The 20,750-nt window shown below is 38.9% G+C and overlaps 1 protein-coding gene across 1 annotated transcript in view; it reads left to right on the top strand.

Moving 5' to 3' along the window:
* NTRK2 (neurotrophic receptor tyrosine kinase 2) overlaps positions 1–20,750 on the top strand; it is a gene marked incomplete at its 3' end in the record, with an annotated part of 199,668 nt that overhangs the window by 104,705 nt on the left and 74,213 nt on the right. Inside the window, exon 13 of the mRNA XM_081317128.1 lies at positions 19,528–19,716. Within this exon, the coding sequence (XP_081173254.1) occupies positions 19,528–19,716 (189 nt within the window). The remainder of the gene's footprint in view (positions 1–19,527; positions 19,717–20,750) is intronic.

The raw sequence follows: 20,750 nt of genomic DNA, 5'->3' as shown, positions 1-20,750 counted from the left end.
GTCATGTTTATTTGCTTGCAGGAACTGAACTGAGGAACTGAGCTGCAGTCTGCAGCAATTTATAGCCTGGCCCCTAGGCGGCAGCCAATAGGTTTAAAGCGACCCATTGCCGCCTAGGGGCAGCCAATAGCAGCACTGGAGACGGGGTGTCTGAGTTGCTGGGAGCCGTTAGCTAGCTCCAGCTTACCACCGTGGTGTTACAATTAAGCCCAATACACAACAGTTGCGTTGAAAAATAATTCTTCCAGACAACAGCCCTGTGTCAAAGTTGTTGCCCTGTCATTCACAGTACTCTTCAGTGCACAGAAATATATGTTTAAAATGTATATTTGATTTTTAGCCAAATAAATACAGATATTCTTGATGTAACGTGAATAAATGAAAATTCCCTGACAATGTAATTTGTTATCTATAATTCAATTATCGTCCATTGCATTTAATGCAAGTCTACCTCTTGTAAAAGCAGCTTTCATGCTATCAGGTAAAAGTAGTATTCAGTATACTACAGCATATAGTAGTATACTATACAATATACTATACTAATAGTACTAGAATTGTATAACTCACCTGTTTCTGGAGAATGAGAATAAAAACTAGTCAACATTGTCACCTATCATAATTAGTCATTAACAGGACATTGACTCATATGTTTGTCAGAACTGTCACTATTTCTAAGGAATTACTTAGACAGAACATCAGCTAGGACTACCTTATTTCCAGGATAATAATGCAACTGAAGAAGAACCTTTTATAAATACAGAGATATATCGGATTTTTCCTCTGTAAATACCAAATGTATGATTTGTGATCATTTTCTACTACATTCAAGAATAACTGCTATTTTCTAAGTTTCTGTCTTGTTAGACAGCTGTCTATCAGAAATATCTGCAGTTATTGCTTAAATGTTTGTTCATCCACAGTAGTCTTATTTATGCAAGAGAATAAAAGGGTGAAGGATTTTCAAATATTCCATTTTTAACATCATATATTTATTCTTGTTAGCAAATTTCTGGTACCATCTTAAAAATCTGGTCTTCATTAAGGTCAACTGAGTAATTTAACTATATATTCAATAAGTAATAACTTTGCTATTTGCAGCACTTTATTTTTTAAGTACAGTATCAGTCACAGCCTGCAGGTGACGTTGGATAAATCCTATCCTAACTCAAAATTCTTTTAATAAAATCAGTTAGTTAGACAGGATGTTTCCAGATATTTTTTTTTGCCACCATACATTAAGTTTGTCCTCATATTTGAAATCTTCCCAGTTATAAATCTATGGAAGGAGCTCTTCCCAAAAATTGTAATAGTACAACATATTCTATCCTGTCACTAGTAGGCACTGGTGGTATCAAAGGGTTTGTGTATTCAGCCCACTTCTCATGTACCTGAGGGAAAAGAGGAAATACTGTAATTACTGTTAGAGCCAGGAAGGAAAGTGAGTGTGATTTGTAGCTCCTTGCTGTGAGTTACTGCTGAAAATACTGGAGCAGTTGTAGTAGGGATTCCTCAGCCTTTCCAGATATGACAGTAGTCCTTGATTTAGGATCACAACTGAGCCTAAAATTTCTGTTGCTAAGTGAGTCTGTTGCTAAATGAGTTTTGCCCCATTTAACGACCTTTCTTGCCAGAGTTTATTCACTTAACAATTGCGTCGGTTGTTAAGTCAGTAACACGATTAATAAATGAATCTAGTTTCGCCATTGACTTTGCTTGTCAGAAGTTTGCAAAAGGTGATGACGTGACCCTGGGGTACTGCAGCCATCATAAATATAAGTCCGTTGCCAAGCATTTGAATTTTGATCACATGACCACGAGGATACGGCAACAGTCATAAGTGTGAAAAACGCTCATAAAACGTTACTTTTTTCAGTGCTGTTATAACTTTGAATGGTCACTCAATGAAGTGTAACTTGTAAGCTGAGGACTACCTGTAACATGCAAGGCCTACATCTACTCCAATGATACATAGAAACCTTTGGATCTTGGGAAAAATATGATGAGGAGCAAGTGCTAGAAGTATTGAAACAGTTGTAGTAGGAATTCTGGTCTTCTCAGCTTTCAGAAAATAAGCAATATCAGTTGCTTAACATCAGAACAATACCAGTATGAATTTAACTGATGTCAAAGAAAACAAGAAGATTCTTTTTTTTTAAAAAAAGGAACATTTATTGTTAAAACATTGAAATTTAAAGTAGAGAAAAACACATACTGTACTGAAGTATGAAGAAAATTAAAAAGGGCAAGATGATATAAAAAATATTTTACATTTAAATAAAAAAACATAGTGGGAAAAAAAGTTAATTACTTTTTAGTCCAATTATTTTTCCCTTCCCTTTCTTTTATATCTCCAATCTCTAGCCACAGTTTAACTTGTAGCTTGCAGGCGTCATTACTATCATATGCCTACCCCTATCTTTCATTTCCTTTGATCCAATATATAAATATATATACTAGGTAATAATACCATGGAGATCCTCATATGAAGTAATTAATTTCAGACTGAAACTATTGTTACGTAATTGCTACTTTGATATGGTTTGTTTGTTTATTTTTTATTTATTTATTTATTTATTTATTTATTTATTTATTTATTTATTTATTTATTTAATTTGCCGCCCATCTTGCCACAAGGTGACTCTGGGCAGCTTAACAATAGTAAAAGCAGTAAAAAGCCAGATTCATTTAACAATGGCATTACTAACTGAACACCTGAAGTGATTTACTTAACAACTGTGGCAAGAAAGGTTGTAAAATGGGGCAAAACTCACTTAACAAATGTCTCACTTAGCAACAGAAATTTTGGGCTCAGTTGTGGTCGTAAGTTGAGGACTACCTATATTTCAAAACAGATTTCAGTGTGGCAATGTTTAGATAATATGATTATCTAAGAGAGCCAGTTTGGGGATGGCCTAGTAACCAGGAGACTGAAAGTCAGGCTCTAAAACCCAAGAAAGACACCAGAGTTACTTCCAAGCTGTTTCCTTCATTGTTCCTCACCAAAGTAAAGCCTCTACTTGCTTCATCAAAGATGTACTCTGATAATTTATAGGGAGGACCTATCTTGACCCGGTTTCTTCCAACCATACTATCTAAACTTCATTGTCTCTTGGTCCTCCGGAATGTAACCTGTCCCTCCTGGGAATCCAGACTACATTGCTCCACAGTGAGTTCTAGTCCTGCCTTAGACTTGAAAGCTGGCTGGGTGACTTTGCATCAGTCACTCTCTCTCAGCCCAAACTTCCTCATACGGTTGTTGTCGTGGGGAAACACAGAAGGAACCTTATGTATATTCGCCGCCTTATGTATATTCGCCTACATATAAAGTAATAAAGGTGGGAGGGAAATCTAATAAATGAAAAAAATAAAATAAAACTGAAAGTCATTATCATTCTGTTATTCAAAAAGCTTAAAGTATTGAAAAGAGTAAGAGAAACATTCCATTATTTAACTTTTCATCCAAAGCTGAATATACGATCAAAAGAGCCACTACAATTCCCATCAAATTAATAGCTGAGTCTTGAAATATTTATTTATTTATTAGATTTGTTTGCACCCATCTCACTTTGAGTCCAGTAAATAATTTATTAAATAAAAATTTCAATATGTTGATAAAACAAAATAGAAAAAAAAACAGAAAAAGCACAGCCAAGAGGATTAAAGTGATATGGTCCAGTTTGCTAAACTAGCCCACAGGGAAGACTTAATTCTGTTTTCAGATTCTATCAAAATTTCAGTTCAAGCCAAAAGTGAGCTAAGAATAAATAAAATAGAGGATCAGTTTTCTGTCACTGAAAGGTTAGAAGACGACATTGGAGAAGAATAAATAAAGAGAGCATTACAATACAGGGTTTTAGATTTTTAGGGTTTGCCAGATTTCAGCCTGTGATTAAACACTTGTTTTTGAGTAGCCATATACAGTATATGATTGCATTGCCACTCATGCTACAGTTTCTTAATATGGAGCAAAATGAAGTACATTATTAGTGTCTATATTTAAGGTGGGGGGGGGAAACCCTCGCAATTTGATTTTAACAGCCACATTTTTATGAAGTTCCTCCAACATTCCTTGGAGGTGTTGGGTGGGAAGCATTGTGCAGATGACAGAATAGGAATTCAGCAGTGCTGGATTTTCAGGATCAGATTTGCTACTTGTGACAGCAGGCAAGAGTTCTTGGTCTGCAGAAGTCTTAGTGGGTCATATGAAGTATGCTACTAATTTCATTATAAGATTCTGTAAGTGGATTCCTGGAGCATTAATGTTGTATGTGAGAATATGAGTGAGGGAGAGGGAGGTAATGTAGAGGCAGATTATAGGACAGTTTCTATGTTTTGAATGGCTTGGGTAACAAATGACATTCTTTCCACACAACTTCACATCTACAAAAAGGCTAGTCACAATCTGTGCTCTTTTGAGAAACGTAGCTCCATCCTAAAACACATATGATACACATGACAGAGAGAGGCACAATTCTGAAATTGTTGAATGTCTCAGAGGAAGAAATCTCTGTCCTTATTTTCTCTAATTTTCTGTTCTCTCTTCATGACAGAATATTAATTCTTATCTGATTCGAGCTGCCATCTTGTCAAAATAGCAAAGGATTGTTTTCTTTAAAAGATCCAATGAACATACCAAGAAGACATTTCTGCTTTCACAAAACCTTTGCTATTCTAAAGATGATTGGCTTGTTTGCTTGTTTTAGTCTTAGTTTAGTCCCCCACCCTAACCCTACCCTCCACCTCTGGTAAAATATGGTCATTATTAGTGAGCTATATTTTTATGCGAAAGCTGGGGGTTTTTTTGCTGTTTCTTTTTAAATTTTTCAGCATAAGCCAAAACTGGATTGGTGAAAGCTAAATCAATAAGACCAATAGTTCCTTTCATTCATCTAAACCAGGGGTGTCTAACTGCTGGCCTCTGGGCCGGTTGCATCATGCAGAGGCCGCACCCACCCCAGCTCTGGCAATGCGAAAAAAGTCATGATACGTCGCAACATGTCATGTGATGCAGCAAGTTTGACACCTGTGATCAAAACGATTCATTTATTCATTCACTCCTTTCATTCATCTATATGATTTAGATGAGAGAATGCAAGGAGAACTAATCAAATTTGCTGAAGACACTAAACTGGCAGGAATAGGCAACATGCCAGGAGATAGGCTCAAGATCCAGATGGATTACAACAGATGTGAACACTGGGCCCTATCCAACAAAATGAAATTTAATGTAGATAAAAATAAGATCTTACACCTAGGAAAGAAAAATGAAAAGTACTGGTACAGACGAGGTGAAACCTGGCTCAATAACAGCAATTGCGAGAGGGATTTTAGAGTCCTAATGGACAGTCACTTAAATATGAGCCAGCAGTGTACAGCAGCAGCCAAAAAAAGCCAATGCAATCCTAGCATGCATTAACAGAGGGACAGAATCAAAGTCATATGAAGTACTATTAGCACTTTACAAGCCTTAGTAAGACCACACCTGGAATACTGCATCCAGTTTTGGTCAGTACATTATAAAAAAAATGTTCTGACTTTGGAAAAGGTGCATCAAAGAGCAAAAAAGATGATTAGGAGCCTGAAGACTAAAACATATGATAAACAGTTGCAGGAATTGGGTATAGAGCCTTGGTGGAGCAGTGGGCTAATGCCTCCTTAAGTAACACCAGCTGCCTGCAATTAGTGCAGGTTCGCATCCCACCAGGCTCAAGGTTGACTCAGCCTTCCATCCTTCCGAAGTAGGTAAAATGAGGACCCAGATTGTTGGGGGCAATTAAGCTGACTTTGTAATAATGCCGCTTGGGGGTGTGTGTGAAAGCCCTAATAAGCAGGCATATACATAGAATGAAGGCTACTGCTAAGCTTGTAAGCCGCCCTGAGTCTTCGGAGAAGGGCGGGATATAAATGGAATTAAAATAAAAAAAATAAAAATAGCTAGTCTAGTGAAAAGAAGGACCAGGGGAGACATGATAGCAGTGTTCCAATATTTGAAGGGCTGCCACAAAGAAAGGGGGTCAACCTATTGTCGAAAGCACCCAAAGGCAATACAAGAAACAATGGATGGAAACTAATCAAAGAAAGATCCAGCCTAGAACTAAGGAGAAATTTCTTGATATTGAGAACAATCAACCAGTGAAACAGCTTGCCTTCAGAAGTTGTGGGTGCTCCATCACTGGAGTCTTTTAAGAAGAGACTGGACAGGCACTTGTCTGAAATGGTATAGGGCCTCCTACTTGAGCAGGGGATTGGACTAGAAGACCTCCAAGGTCCCTTCCAACTCTGATATTCTATATTCTATCTTTTATGACAATTACCTGCCCTCCATTTAAGCCTGACATAGAGGCATTTCAGGATTTGGGTAAAGCACAAAGATCCCCTTTGCCTGCAGATTTCTGCTGTACATTTCAGAGATCTGGTCCATCAATGAATACTTGTTTCAGTCCAAAGCGAGTATTTTTACATTCTCCCTGGAAAATTGTTCTGTGTTCTTTAAGTTCCACTTACAAATCTGATTGTTCAACTGAATTTTGGCTGCACAGCAGTTGCCTTTGATTGTGGTGTAATTTCAACATTGCATTGAGTAAATTGGGATGTAGCCTTTTGCCTAATAGCTTGTCTCTGGAATGAGCAAGCATTAAAACTGTGTGTGGCAGTTTACTCATTTGTCAAGTGTACTGACAAATTAAGCTTTAAATATATGGATGTTTAGCAAACCCCCAACACACAGAGTCTTGCCATCTGTTGCATCACAAAGATGGCATTCACAAAAAAACACCCCGCAGGTACTGCGAGATCTGAAAACCTATTCCATTCTTGCATTATCCCAGGATTTCTTTCTCATCTTATGAAACCTTGCAAGACAAAAGGGCCTTTGTTTGAAGATTTTCCACTTATACAATTATAGCTTGAGCCCATATAAACGCTTCCTGTTATCATCAATGCCGTACTATCCCTAGGCAGTAGAGATGGGAACATAAAATCACCAAATAATCCTCTCTATCAGAATTCCATGTCAAGGAAACACAAAGTGAGGTTGACTCCTGTACAGTTTTATTATTTAGGAGAAAAATAAGTTAAGGACACTCTTGAGCCGAGCTCAATTCTTGGTAACCACATGGAGACCATTACAACAGTTCATTTAGCGACCGTTCGAAGTTTGAAGTTACAATGGCACTGAAAAAATGTCACTTATGACCATTTTTCACTCTTACAACCGCCGTAGCGGCCCCATGGTCAGGTGATTTACAGTTGGATGCTTGACAACTGAGTCACATTTGTGCCCGTTGCAGTGTCCCAGAGTTATGTGATCCCCTTTTGCAACCTTCTGACCAGCAAAGACAGGAGGGAAGCCAGATTCACTTAACAGCCATGCTACTTATTTAGGAACTGCACTGATTTGCTTAACAGACGTGGCGAGAAAAGTCCTAGAATGGGGCAAAACTCACTTAACAAGCTTCTCACTTAACAACATACATTTTGGGCTCAATTTGTGGTCGTACGTTGAGGACTACCTGTATGCAGTTTTCTTGGCATCGGCAGAGAAGTGTTTTGCCACTGTTCTTCCTCTAAGATGTTTTTATTTTAAAACTTTGCAGTCTAGGGTACAGCCCTGAGATTCCCTTCAGGAATTCCCGCCAAGTGCTAACTTGAGATGATTCTGCCCAGACAAGATCAGCCCGCTGCTGTCAACCTGCTTGCTTTATATTACAATGCCAAATGATACAACTCAGCAATTTTTCTACCCTCAGGCACTCTTCCGCTCTTAAGCAACCAAGACTCACAATTTCCCTATATGCCATCAAATTCACATGAGCTTTCACCAGCTCTCATGCTGCAACCTCAAGACATCTTTGACCAGCACTTCATGTTTTTGAAGTGTTTGGTCATTTTGTAAATTGTAAAACGCTTCTCATTGTATGCTTGCTTGTTTAGAATTTAATATCTGGAGCTGCAGACCTCTTTAACAGGTGCAACGTAACTCATCTTGAGTATACCTTTGCTCTGAAAGGCATACAGGTAGTCCTTGGCTTGCAACCATAGTGACCGTTCAAAGTTACAACAGCACTGAAAAAAGTGACATATGACCGGTTCCCACACTTAACAACCATTGCAACATCCACATGGTCACATGATCATGTGATCACCATTTGTAACCTTCCCAGCTGCTTTCGACTAGCAAGCAAAATCAATGGGGGAAGCAGACTTGCTTAAGAACCATTTGATTCATTTAACAACTGCAGTGACTCGCTTAACAACTGTGATAAAAAAGATCGTAAAATGGGGAAAACTCACTTAACAACTTCTTTGGTTAGCAGTGGAATTTTTGGGCTCAGCTGTGGTCATACTTCGAGCACTACCTGTATACATCCAAACATAATTAAACTAAAATGTTTAGATAGAATATTGAAAATCATTTGGAATTCCAAATGTATTTTTAGCCACATTGCTCATTCAACTCCTGTCCTTGCATATAGTTGTGTTATATTAGGACCATTCATTTGGACAAGAAATGATAAATGTTCCCTTATCATCTCACCTTATTATCTCATCACATATCCAAGCATGTCGTATTAAGAAGCAATATCTTTAGTTTTACTTGTTATAATTTATCCAGAGATTGACATGTAAAAACAAAGGCATTCTCACAACTTTTATTGTTCTCTTTCTGAAGTACAAACTTCTGTAGCTCTCTCTTTTTCTCAAAAGCACATACATCTATACATTTCAACCTCAATGACTATCAAATCTGGCTGGGTCTGAATGCCAGAATAATTCACTCTCTCTGATGGCTCTAAAGCACTATAGTTCTCATCCACTTATAACTTCTGATAATATTGGCCAGCTCCAACAAGTGTTCTCCACTTACCCAATTCACATGGAAACTTGCAATATTGCGTGGTTGTATGGAGAGGCGGACAGTTGAGCTGGGTAGTATTTCTTTATTGAGTCAGAAATGAAGCTGGAGCAAAGGGGTTACCTGGCGTCTCTTTATACCTGCCCAGGTGAATGGTGACCAATAGATTTAAACCTGGGCTTACCGCCAGTGCAGGTGGCCAATGGATTTAAACCCTGGCTTCCCGCCGGAGCTGACCATGCCCTGGGGCTGTCAACGACTCGCTCTATTCAGGCTTTCCCGCCAAAAGCAGTTATAGCCTGGAGCTGTCCAGCCCCCTGCTGTGCTGACATTTCTGTGTATGCTTTACAGGCATACACTACAAAACTTATTCTTGTTTTAAGTACCATTGCGCTGAGAACTGGCTGCTGTTGAGTAGGAGAACTTTATTCTGATAGTTTCTACATCAGGGGTGTCAAACTCGCAATGTCATGGGACATGTTGCAACGTATCGTGACCTTTTTTTGCCATTGCCAGCCATGGGGTGGGCATGGTTTTGCTATGATGCATCTGGCCTGCGGGCCGGCAGTTTGACACCCCTGTTCTACATGTTCCATTAGCTGAATCCAGTAGAATAAATTTTTATTCCTCTGTGACCTACTTCAAATGGGTTTAATGTATTCCATCTTTGATAAATGTCCATTCATACATTTTTTTATGAATACAAGGCACAAGTTACATGATGTGTCAATAGATACGGTAACAATGTAATAGTAACTACTAATGGTGACAGAGGTAGTCAGTATTGTTGTTAGGCATATGGTGCTAGCCTACAATGTTGGGTTGAAAATATATTAACCATAATGCTATGGCTTTAAGTTGTTAATTGGCCAATGGGTGTGTAAGTGTTCTCATGGCCATAAGAGGAAGCTAGGAACGTAGCTTCTTTCTCTCTCTGAATTCACTGATCTCTACTATTACTGTTTTTGCTCTGCTGTTGGTTTACTACTGTTGTAAACCTGAACTGTGTATTGACCTCTGGACCGGTAAGAAGACTTTGTAGTTTGGATTACTCCTTGGACTGTTGCTATTGTGTATGACTTGGACTGTTTATTTTTGACTGTGCATTTTTGTTTTTACACCACCTCAAAGTAAAATACTTTTTGCTTTTAGAACTCAGTGTATTTCTGTGTGTGATTTTTACTGCTCTCAGTGCCCTTCCTTGTCTGTGCAACTCTTTGGTAGCACAAGGAGACCTCTGCACAATAAATTCCATAACACTGGTTATGGGCCCAGGCCTGTACTGAGAGTAAGTACACACAGTATTCCTAGCTGAGTTTGTATTTGGTGTAAAATGGCACAAGAACAGTTGTCAGGCATCTCCTGGATAACCCGGTTGGATGGGACAAACTATGTTTCCTGGTCCACAAAATGCTGCTTGCTTTTGCGCAAGGAAGGACTATGGGCTGTTGTAAATAACCCACCAGATACTACTGCTTGGGATCCAGATGACGAAGAGGATGCAAAGAAGTTAGACGACTTTAAACAAAACAATGAGAAAGCTCTTTGCATTATTGGTCTAACACTGAATGACCAGCAGCTTGTCCATATTCGTGGTGAGGAGTCTGCTGCTAGGTGTTGGGATGTTTTGCGAAGGCTTTATGTTCGTGACAGTGTGGGTGCACATATACACCTTACACGTAAGCTGTTTAGGGCTCGTCTGCAGAAGAATGGAGATATGCTGACCCATTTAAATTACATGAAGGCAACTTTTCAAGAGCTTCATGAAAAGGAGCTGATTTTTTCAGAGTTGCATCAGGTCTACATTATTCTGTCATCTTTGGATGAGAGTTATGATGAGTATGTTTCTTCTTTGGAAGTCCTGACCAGAGAGGAACTGACATTGACTAACATTACTGGGAGACTGCTGGAAGAGTCCAGAAGAAGGCGTGACAGAGACCAGCTGAGAGAGACACAGCCACAAGAGAAGCAGCAATTCACCACTGCTTACAACGTCAAGAAATGTTTTTCTTGTGGGGCTAGAGGGCATATAGCCAAATTCTGTAGAAAGGGAAGAAAACAGAATGCAAATAGCAGTGGGAAGGCTAAGAAGAGCATTGGTTTGGCTATTTCTGATGAACCAACATCCAGAAATAATGAATTGTGGGTTGTTGATAGTGGGGCTTCACAATGCATTACTAAAGTGAAAAAGAGGTTTGTTAATATGAAAAACAGCAACCAATATGTTTCACTGGCCAATGGTTGGAGGATGAAGGCCTCTGGTGAAGGTAATTCCTATTGTCCATGCATTGATGAACAGTTACCTATGTTATATATACCTAAACTAAGATTCAACCTGTTATCTGTAAGGGAATTGGTTAAAGTTGGGTTTGTGGTAACATTCAGAGGGGAGCAATGCACTATTGAGAGGAATGGAACCTGTGTAACTGCTAATTTGAAAGATGGTTTATTCGTTCTCACAAGTAACCAGGTTAGTACAGTTAAAGCTAACTCAATATGTGAGAACAAGAAGCCACATGATGAATGTATACATTTATTGCATAGGCGGTTAGGGCATGTAAACTTTAACTCACTACGTAAAACAGTGGAATTAGTAGAAGGAATTAAACTGAAGCCATGTAGTAAGTATTTGAATTGCAATGCCTGTAATCAGGAAAAGAGCAAGGCAACTCCTGCAAACAGGTTAAACGGCTTCAAAACAACTGTACCTTTGGAAGTTGTGTTTGCTGATTTAATTGGACCCATGAAACCAAGTTTAGGAGGGTCATGTTATGTTTTAAGTATATTGGACCACTACTCTAGATATGGTTTTTGTTATCTGCTTAAGTCAAAGGCAGATACTTTCCAACAATTTGTAAACTGGCTGAAGTTCGTGGAGAGAAAAACAAAGAGAAAGGTTCAGTGCATAATTACTGATAATGGTACTGAATTTACAAATAAGTGTTTTGTTGATATGCTACAATCAGCTGGCATTGAGCATAAACGTTCAGCCCCTTATAGGCCACAACATAATGCATTTGTTGAGAGACGTGGGCAAACATTACAAGCCATGATGAGAACCATGTTAAGAGATTCTGGCTTAACAGATAGACTGTGGGGGGAGGCAGCAAAATGTGCAAACCATGTTCTGAATATAGTTGTTAATACTTCTACTGGTAAAATACCATATACTATATGGCATGGTAGAAGACCAAACCTTGATTACCTGCACACATTTGGCACCCCAGCTTGGGTCCACATTCCTGCACAACTCAGGAGTAAAGGCCAACATAGGGCTAGGCAATTATACTTCGTAGGTTACGAAGCTAACCATAGATCCTATCGTTTCTGGGAACGAGGCACAACTAATGTATATAACAGTGCTAGTGCAAGATTCCTTGAGCACGTTGGTTGGGATAGGTTAGAGCAAGTAACTGTTAATACTGATCCTCTAGTGTTTGAGGACTCCTCTGATAACGTAACTAGTAATGATAATGCATCTCCTGTAAATATAAAAGATGATGAGGAGATAGGGGAGATAAAAGATGAATCAGAGGAAGGAAAGGAGTCAGAAATTCAAAGCCCTGTAATTCTTTGGCGTTCAATGCGTATCAGACATCCACCTGATCGCTATGAAGCCAGTGTAATATGTCAAGTTAGTTCAGTACCTTCTAACTATGATGAGATCAGGATGTATCCTGAAAAGGAACAAGCATCATGGAAAGCTGCAATGAACAGGGAGTTGAAGTCTTTGCAGAATCTTAAGGTTTATCAGAAAGCAAAACTGCCACCTGGTGAGCAAGCTATAGGTTGTAAATGGATATATAAAATAAAGAAGGGTGTAGATGGAACTATAACCCATAAGGCACGTTTGGTTGCACAAGGTTTTGCCCAAACTACTGAGGATTATGACGAAGTGTTTGCACCCAGTCTAAGGGCAACTACTTTAAGAGCAGCTTTAGTATGGGCGGCTAAAAACCAATATATGGTTAATCATGTAGATGTTGAAACTGCATATTTACATGCTCCATTGCAACATACTATTTATTTAAGAATACCACCAGGATTGACCAGTGATAGAGACCATGATTGTTGGGAGTTAAAGAAAAGCCTCTATGGATTGAAACAATCAGGCTATGAGTGTAATACATGTTTAGTTAATGAGTTAAGTGCAATAGGTTTTGTAGCCAGTAATGCTGATCCTTGTTTGTTTAGAAGAGAACACAACGGAGCATTATCTTTTATTTTATTATTCACAGATGATATTGCAATAATAACAAAAACTGAGTTAGAAGCACAAACTATCATTTCAAGATTGCAAAATAAATTCACAATTAGAAATCTTGGAGAAATTAGCCACTATTTGGGGTTAGATATTGTGAAAACAAATAGGGGTTTTAAGGTGTCACAAGCCAGTAAAATATCTCAGTTATTAAAGAGATACAACATGGAAATGTGTAAACCAGCAAAAACTCCGATGGCTATGGATTTTAAGGACACTAATGTTGAGAGTCCTGTATTTGATAAGACTATGTACCAATCTTTGATAGGAAGTCTTATGTATCTGAGTAATTGGACTAGACCTGATATTTCTTACTGTGTAAATCAATTAGCTAGGTACAACAATAATCCAACTGTTAGACACTGGCAATCAGCTAAACGGGTATTAAGGTATTTGAAGCAAACTATTCACTACTCGTTATATTTAGAGCCAAATCGTGAGTTAATCCTTACTGCATATGCAGATGCGAGTTTTGCCTCTGATTCAAACAGTCGTAAATCTACCTCAGGGTTGGCTGTAATGTTGGGTGATTCTTTGATTGGATGGAAGTCTATTAGACAAAAACACATAAGCTTATCTACAATGGAGGCTGAATTTTCATGTCTATCAGTGTTATGTACAGAACTGCTAGTGTACAAACAACTATTGTTAGATATGGGTTTAAATGTAAATGATCCATTTATTGTGTATGAGGACAATCAAGCTGCGATAAAGATGGCTAATAATGCTGCAGTAAGAACAAGATCTAAACATACTGATCTTCGTTATTTAAATGTCAGACAATGTGTCAAAGATAAATTAATACAGTTAGAGTATTGTCCATCTGATGTAAATATTGCAGACCATTTTACGAAGGTACAAAGTGCTGTGAAACACAATGCTAATTGTGAAAGAATGTGCATAAGATTGTAAGAGTTATATATTATTCTACCCAAAGGGGAGAATGTTAGGCATATGGTGCTAGCCTACAATGTTGGGTTGAAAATATATTAACCATAATGCTATGGCTTTAAGTTGTTAATTGGCCAATGGGTGTGTAAGTGTTCTCATGGCCATAAGAGGAAGCTAGGAACGTAGCTTCTTTCTCTCTCTGAATTCACTGATCTCTACTATTACTGTTTTTGCTCTGCTGTTGGTTTACTACTGTTGTAAACCTGAACTGTGTATTGACCTCTGGACCGGTAAGAAGACTTTGTAGTTTGGATTACTCCTTGGACTGTTGCTATTGTGTATGACTTGGACTGTTTATTTTTGACTGTGCATTTTTGTTTTTACACCACCTCAAAGTAAAATACTTTTTGCTTTTAGAACTCAGTGTATTTCTGTGTGTGATTTTTACTGCTCTCAGTGCCCTTCCTTGTCTGTGCAACTCTTTGGTAGCACAAGGAGACCTCTGCACAATAAATTCCATAACAATTGTTTCCTTGTCCAATCTGATGTAGGGATCAAGATGCTGGACTAGGCCTAAGGGGATCCATATTCCAGTTTCTCCTTGGTTGTGGAAGCATGCTAGGTAATTTTTCGTTAGTCCATCCCTCTTTGATCAACTATCCCAAAGGGTTTATGTGGAAAACCATTAAGAAATGGATGCTATATATGCTGCAAGGTGCAATTATTCAGATAGGGGTGATAATTCAGAACACAGAAGGTGGAAAAGGATTGTCCACATCCTTTACTAGTTTTATTTTATGTCTTGCCATTCCCCCAGAGCCTAACTTGTAATTCTGTCCGGTGAAGGCATAGTGAGATTGAGCAAATAATAAGGTATATTTTCCCCATATTGCAGAATGGATTAAAATGTTATTTTTATTATAGAACTTAGTTTACTGAGCTACAATCATATATTTATCTTAAAAAGGCAGCTCCTGCCCACCCTTGATATGGAAGATAAGTAGAGTTAGATCTGATTAGTATTTAGGAGCAGATAATACCAACATAAAACTTCAGGTTTATAGCTTGAATGGCAATTTTAAAAGAAAAAATAAAATAAATGTTGGAAGAGAGGAGTGTAGAATGGGTTCCATAATATTGCCAAAAAAGTTAGACTGCATGAAATCCATGAAATCATCAGAAGCCAAGCTTAATTTCAACCTAGCCTTTAGCACGACACTAGAAAACCAGCGCCCTGTTGGGTCATCACTTCAGAGATATTTCCTTACCTAAACAGAGAAACAGAATGACGGTGTTTGGGCAAAAAAGCAGTGGGAATGGAAGCAACCTCTGACTTCCTGCCAGCTTCCCCACTGAGTTTCCTTACAGGAAGCTGGCAGGAAGCATCAGAAGTCCTCCCTCCCTCCCTCCTTCCCTCCCTCCTTCACACCCTCCATCATTTTCTACTGGCTTGTGGGCTTCTCTTCCTTTGCTTGTGGGAAGCTTGCAAGGAGAAAGTCAGTGGGGAAGTCAGCAGGAAGTCACAATTCCAAGGCTAGCAGGCAGATAAGTGGCTGCTGCCAGATGGGGAAGGGACCATCAGGGTGCACAGAGTCAGGAATGGTATATGGGGTATTTATTTATTTATTTTATTTTATTAGATTTATATACCGCCCTTTCCCGAAGGACTCAGGGCGGTTTACAGGGTATTTAAAACCAAACCAATACAAAAGTTATAAACAATTAAAAAAGATTAAATTATCCCTAAAAAATAAAAACCCCAGTTAAAAATTCTCAGCCTGGGCCAGAGAGCTCAAAGAGCCAGGTCTTCAGGTCCCGGCGGAATGAACAAAGGTCAGGGGCAGTCCTAAGCTCCACGGGCAGCTGGTTCCAGAGGGCAGGCACACCCACAGAGAAGGCCCTCCCCCTGGGTGTTATCCAAGCCATTTAGGGCTTTATAGGTCATCACCAGCACCTTGAAACTCACCCGGAGGGCAACCGGAAGCCAATGCAGCTCACGGAGTAGAGGTGTTACATGGGAGTATCGGGAAACCCCCATCACAACTCGCGCGGCCACGGTACATGAAAGGTACCGTGTGGGCTGGAAAGGGTGCATGGGTATGCACCAGATATATTACATACTGGGAGCCAGTATCATTGCAAATTTGAAAATATCTAGTTTCAGTGTCAAAAATTACCTGAAGACAAGGTAAAATAGGAAAAAATAATTTGCATTTCCATCTTATTTCGTATTATTGGCACTGAATTGCAGAATGCCCAGTGTGCAGCTTTTCCTAGAGGGTTTAAATTATTTAGGAGCTTTTTTTCTGTTCCTGAACATAATTAACTCTTCAGACATTACAGTGTTAACATGAATAAAGCCTTTGTGATGTGGTTTGAGAAAAGGTCTTAATTTAATGAGTTTAATGAGGATTACATCTGGATTGTTGCAATTGGAAGCTTTGAATGTTTAGATCTAAAAATTATAACTGGATGATTTTCTGTTCCAGTTTAAATGACATTTTAAATTCTACTACTATGTTTTATTTTAATGTCTCAAGAAGCCTTGATTATTGAAATATACTCAGCTAAATAAATAAGCATTCCTCATATTATGGAAATGTTTAGAAATACATTATTAGTGATGTCAAATGGAATGAATATTGGGAAATACATAAAATATGTTGTTGATCTTGAGGAGTACAAGTATTTTGGCTGAGGACTTACTTCAAGGAGTGTTTTTATGGAAAGCGCAAAAGTATTTTCACAAAGCAAAAGATTTTCTTTTCCACTGATGCTATTTCAGCTTTGGAATATCTTTCTCAAAGATATGTGCATTGTGCCAACTTTCAGCACCTTTTAAATCATTTTTATTTAGCTATGTATTTTAATTTAAATAATTACTCTGCCTCCCTTGTAATTTGTCTGTAAGAGTATATATTGCACGTGTGTGCCTGCTATTTTTTCATTATGTTTGCTCGAAATTTGGGAGAAAGCCAGTGGAGTCTATCCAGCAACAAATAGCATCCAAGAAACAAATTCCACATTTACCCTGCAGTCCCAAAACTTTGCGGAGCTCAAAAAAATTCCTGGGGGAATTTGTGAGGCTGTAGGGACAGGGAGAAAAAAAAAGCAAACATCCTTTTGTTATTCAGTCCATGCCTCTACTTTGAGATATTGCTCTCCCATTTATTTTGCAATATGTTCCACTTCAAGTAGTTCACAGTCTACATTGGGGTGTGCAACCTAGGCAAGTTTAAGACCTGTGAGTTTCAACGCCCAAAGTTCATGTTGGCTGGTGAATTCTGGGAGTCCACAAGTCTTAAAGTTGCCAAGGTTGGAGATCCCTGGTCTACATTATTGTACAATTCTCATTTGAGGAAATGTGGTACAGAGATTTAATTATTAATATAAGTACCCCTTGCTTTCAGTTCAGTAGGTTATCATCAACACCTAAAAATGGGAAAGAACTGTTTCAGGGAAAGTACTTGTTTCAATTTAGAAACTCCCACCTTGCCAAGTGGGCGGCACAGTGGCTCAACAGCTGGCCTTGTTGGCTGGCCTTGTTGGCTAGAAAGCCAGCAGCCCAGGTTCGAGACCCAAATGCCTCATGACAGGGTGAACTCCTGTCCTTGCCTCAGCTCCTGCCAACCTAGCAGTTCAAAAACATGCAAATGCGAGTAGATAAATAGGTATCCCTTTGGTGGGAAGGTAACAGTGCTCCATGATGTCATGCTGGCCACATGACTGTGGAAATGTCTTTGGACAACACTGGCTCAATGACCTTGGAATGGAGATTAGCATTGTACCCTGTGGACAGCAACAATTAGTGGAGTAAAATCCACAGGGACTCCTTTACCTTGCCAAGTAGAAAGATCCTTGTCAGGAAATATAGAGACACATATCAATTAAGACTGAGCTGAATGGTTGAAGGATCTTCTAACACAGGGGTTCCCAACCAGGGGTGCGAGAGGATATTCCAGGCGATGCAAAAACGTGGGTTTTCAAAATTATAGTGTATATGCATAATTCATTGCCGTTATTTCAAACTTTTGTAAGGGGTGCAAGAATATATCAGTAGTGTTCTAGGGGTGCGGGGTATAGAAAAGGTTGGGAACCACTATTCTAACACAAGGACTGCCCTGATCTGCCTAGCATACAACACTCAATGCTTGGGTCCTAGAGATGTGAGACAATTAACAACCAGCTCAGCTCCTGTTCAAAGCAAAATATTGTGAAAGCAGTTTTGCAATGTGTTTGATGGAGGTCCAGCACAGGGAATAGTAGTGGTCATGATGATGATATTGACAACAACAACCACCACCAAAATATTAGTCCAGATATTAAGGATTGGATTTAGGAGATGTGTAATCCATGCGTCCAGGATGCAATATGTTACCTGTTGGTACAGCTTTCATAATATTTTACAACAATAGGCTACAGGTAGTCCTTGACTCACGAACATTTGTTTAGTGACTGTTCAAAGAAGTGGCTTATGGTCATTTTTCACATGACCATTACAGCACCCCCATGATCATGTGATAAAAATTCAGACGCTTGGCAACTGGTTCATATTTATGACGGTTGCAGTGTCCTGGAGGTCATGAGATCACCTTTTGCAACCTTCTGACAAGCAAAGTCAATGGGGAAGCCAGATTCACTTAACAGCTGTGTTATTAACTTAACAACTGCAGTGATTCACCTAACAATTGTGGCAAGAAAGGTGATAAAATGGGGCAAAACTCACTTAACAGCTTTCTCACTTAGCAACAGAAATTTTCGGCTCAGTACTGGTCGTAATTGAGTACTATCTGTCCTCCCCAGTCATGAGGGACTGTTTTATTGGTCCACCTCAATGGCCAATTAGATTCTCATTTTTTCCTTCAATGCCAAAACCCAGTAGGGGAATGAGGAGCCTGGGGTCTGCTCAATGACTGATGGCTATTTTTTTTCTCTTTTCTGTTGGTAGCTCTGGAAAGAGTACTGGGTGGGAGAATGTATGAGCACCAGGGACACTGCTGAGGTGGGAGAAACCTGCTTCCAAAATTTGAAAGGGGAGGCTAATGGCTGTGCAGAAATGCTCTCAGTTCCTTGGATGGGCAACCTACCTCAGTGGTGCTGAAGATTTATTTATTTTATTTTATTTTAATTCCATTTATATCCTGCCCTTCTCCGAAGACTCAGGGCGGCTTACAAGCTTAGCAGTAGCCTTCATTCTATGTATATGCCTGCTTATTAGGGCTTTCACACACACACCCCAAGCGGCATTATTACAAAGTCAGCTTAATTGCCCCCAACAATCTGGGTCCTCATTTTACCTACCTCGGAAGGATGGAAGGCTGAGTCAACCTTGAGCCTGGTGGGATGCGAACCTGCACTAATTGCAGGCAGCTGGTATTACTTAAGGAGGCATTAGCCCACTGCTCCACCAAGGTCATAGAATGTAATTTCTAAGTGCTCTGGGCTCTTGACAGCCAAGGAGACAGCAGAGGGAGGGAAGAACTATGCCAAGTTACAGGGGAATCTTTGTTTCTAACTTTAGGCCCTTCTTCAGTTATCAGCAATGACGACGATTCGGCAAGTCCTCTTCATCACATCTCTAATGGAAGCAACACGCCATCTTCTTCTGAGGGGGGCCCAGATGCAGTAATTATTGGAATGACAAAGATTCCTGTAATTGAAAATCCTCAATATTTTGGAATTACAAACAGTCAGCTCAAGCCTGACACATGTAAGTACATATTTACATATATTTATATTTATGTATGTCTGTAGATAATTAGGTCTCTCCCTAAGTGCATATAATTTATGATTGATTTTCCCCCTTTCTGATATTGATTATGAATGCTAAGTAACAGTCTATCCATATAACCATAAACATGCTTCTTCATATTACAACTTATGGGGCTTAATAAAGTTTATTTTATCAGGTGTGGTTAAGATTGGCCCATTGTTAACATTTTCAAATGGAATAAATCCAATATATGGATTCTAATTAACTTTTATTTCTTTGGCCAGATGATTAATAAACATTGACCTTTAAAGTTTAAAATGTGTGGTTTTTTGAATGAATATAATTACAAATTCAGCAGGTGAAATAAGTTTTAGTGATTGTTAAATCTTTTGAACAGTGAAGGTCAAATGGTGATCAAACTGTGATACACATTTCAGGTGAAATCAGAGATATTTGAGTGGATAAAAAGGATAGTTGATTCCATAGACTTTGAGGTAAAACCAATAGCAGACATACACACATTTCTATCACCTATTCCCTTTGGGGATAAGCAACATTATTTAAAGTATAGAAAGTGAATAAGAAATTTTGAGCCAAAGTAAGGCACAATAATGGCATAAGAAAATAAATAAAACATTACTAGTTTACATCAATAACACTCTCAGTGCATTAATATCTTTCTTCCTAGAAAATCATATTTACTTCCACGACATCCATGCACTGAATTGGACATTGCTTTTTTGTTCTCCAAAATCCTTACCTTTCTCTCTTTTTGAGGATTTCATCAGTTGCATCTGACAGAGAATCTTCCTCTTTCCACTTTGCTTTCCCTCTGACCTCTCCTTCCTAGTATCTATTTGTTTTGTGTTCATATATTCTCTCCATAGCCTATACATCTTTTGCAACAACAATTCACTTTTGTGTTCAATGCACACTCATTCATATTCATTCATGTCTAGCCCTGTCCCTTCTTTAGCCCCCACTTTCTTTAGACTGCCACGACCACTGTCTCTGCCTTATTCCTATGGTAT

This window comes from Vipera berus (genome assembly GCF_964194415.1).
Source record: "Vipera berus genome assembly, chromosome: 2".
Classification (NCBI taxonomy): Eukaryota; Metazoa; Chordata; class Lepidosauria; order Squamata; family Viperidae; genus Vipera; species Vipera berus.
Note: the sequence above shows the minus strand (reverse complement) of the source record. Positions and strands in the feature narration are given on the sequence as shown.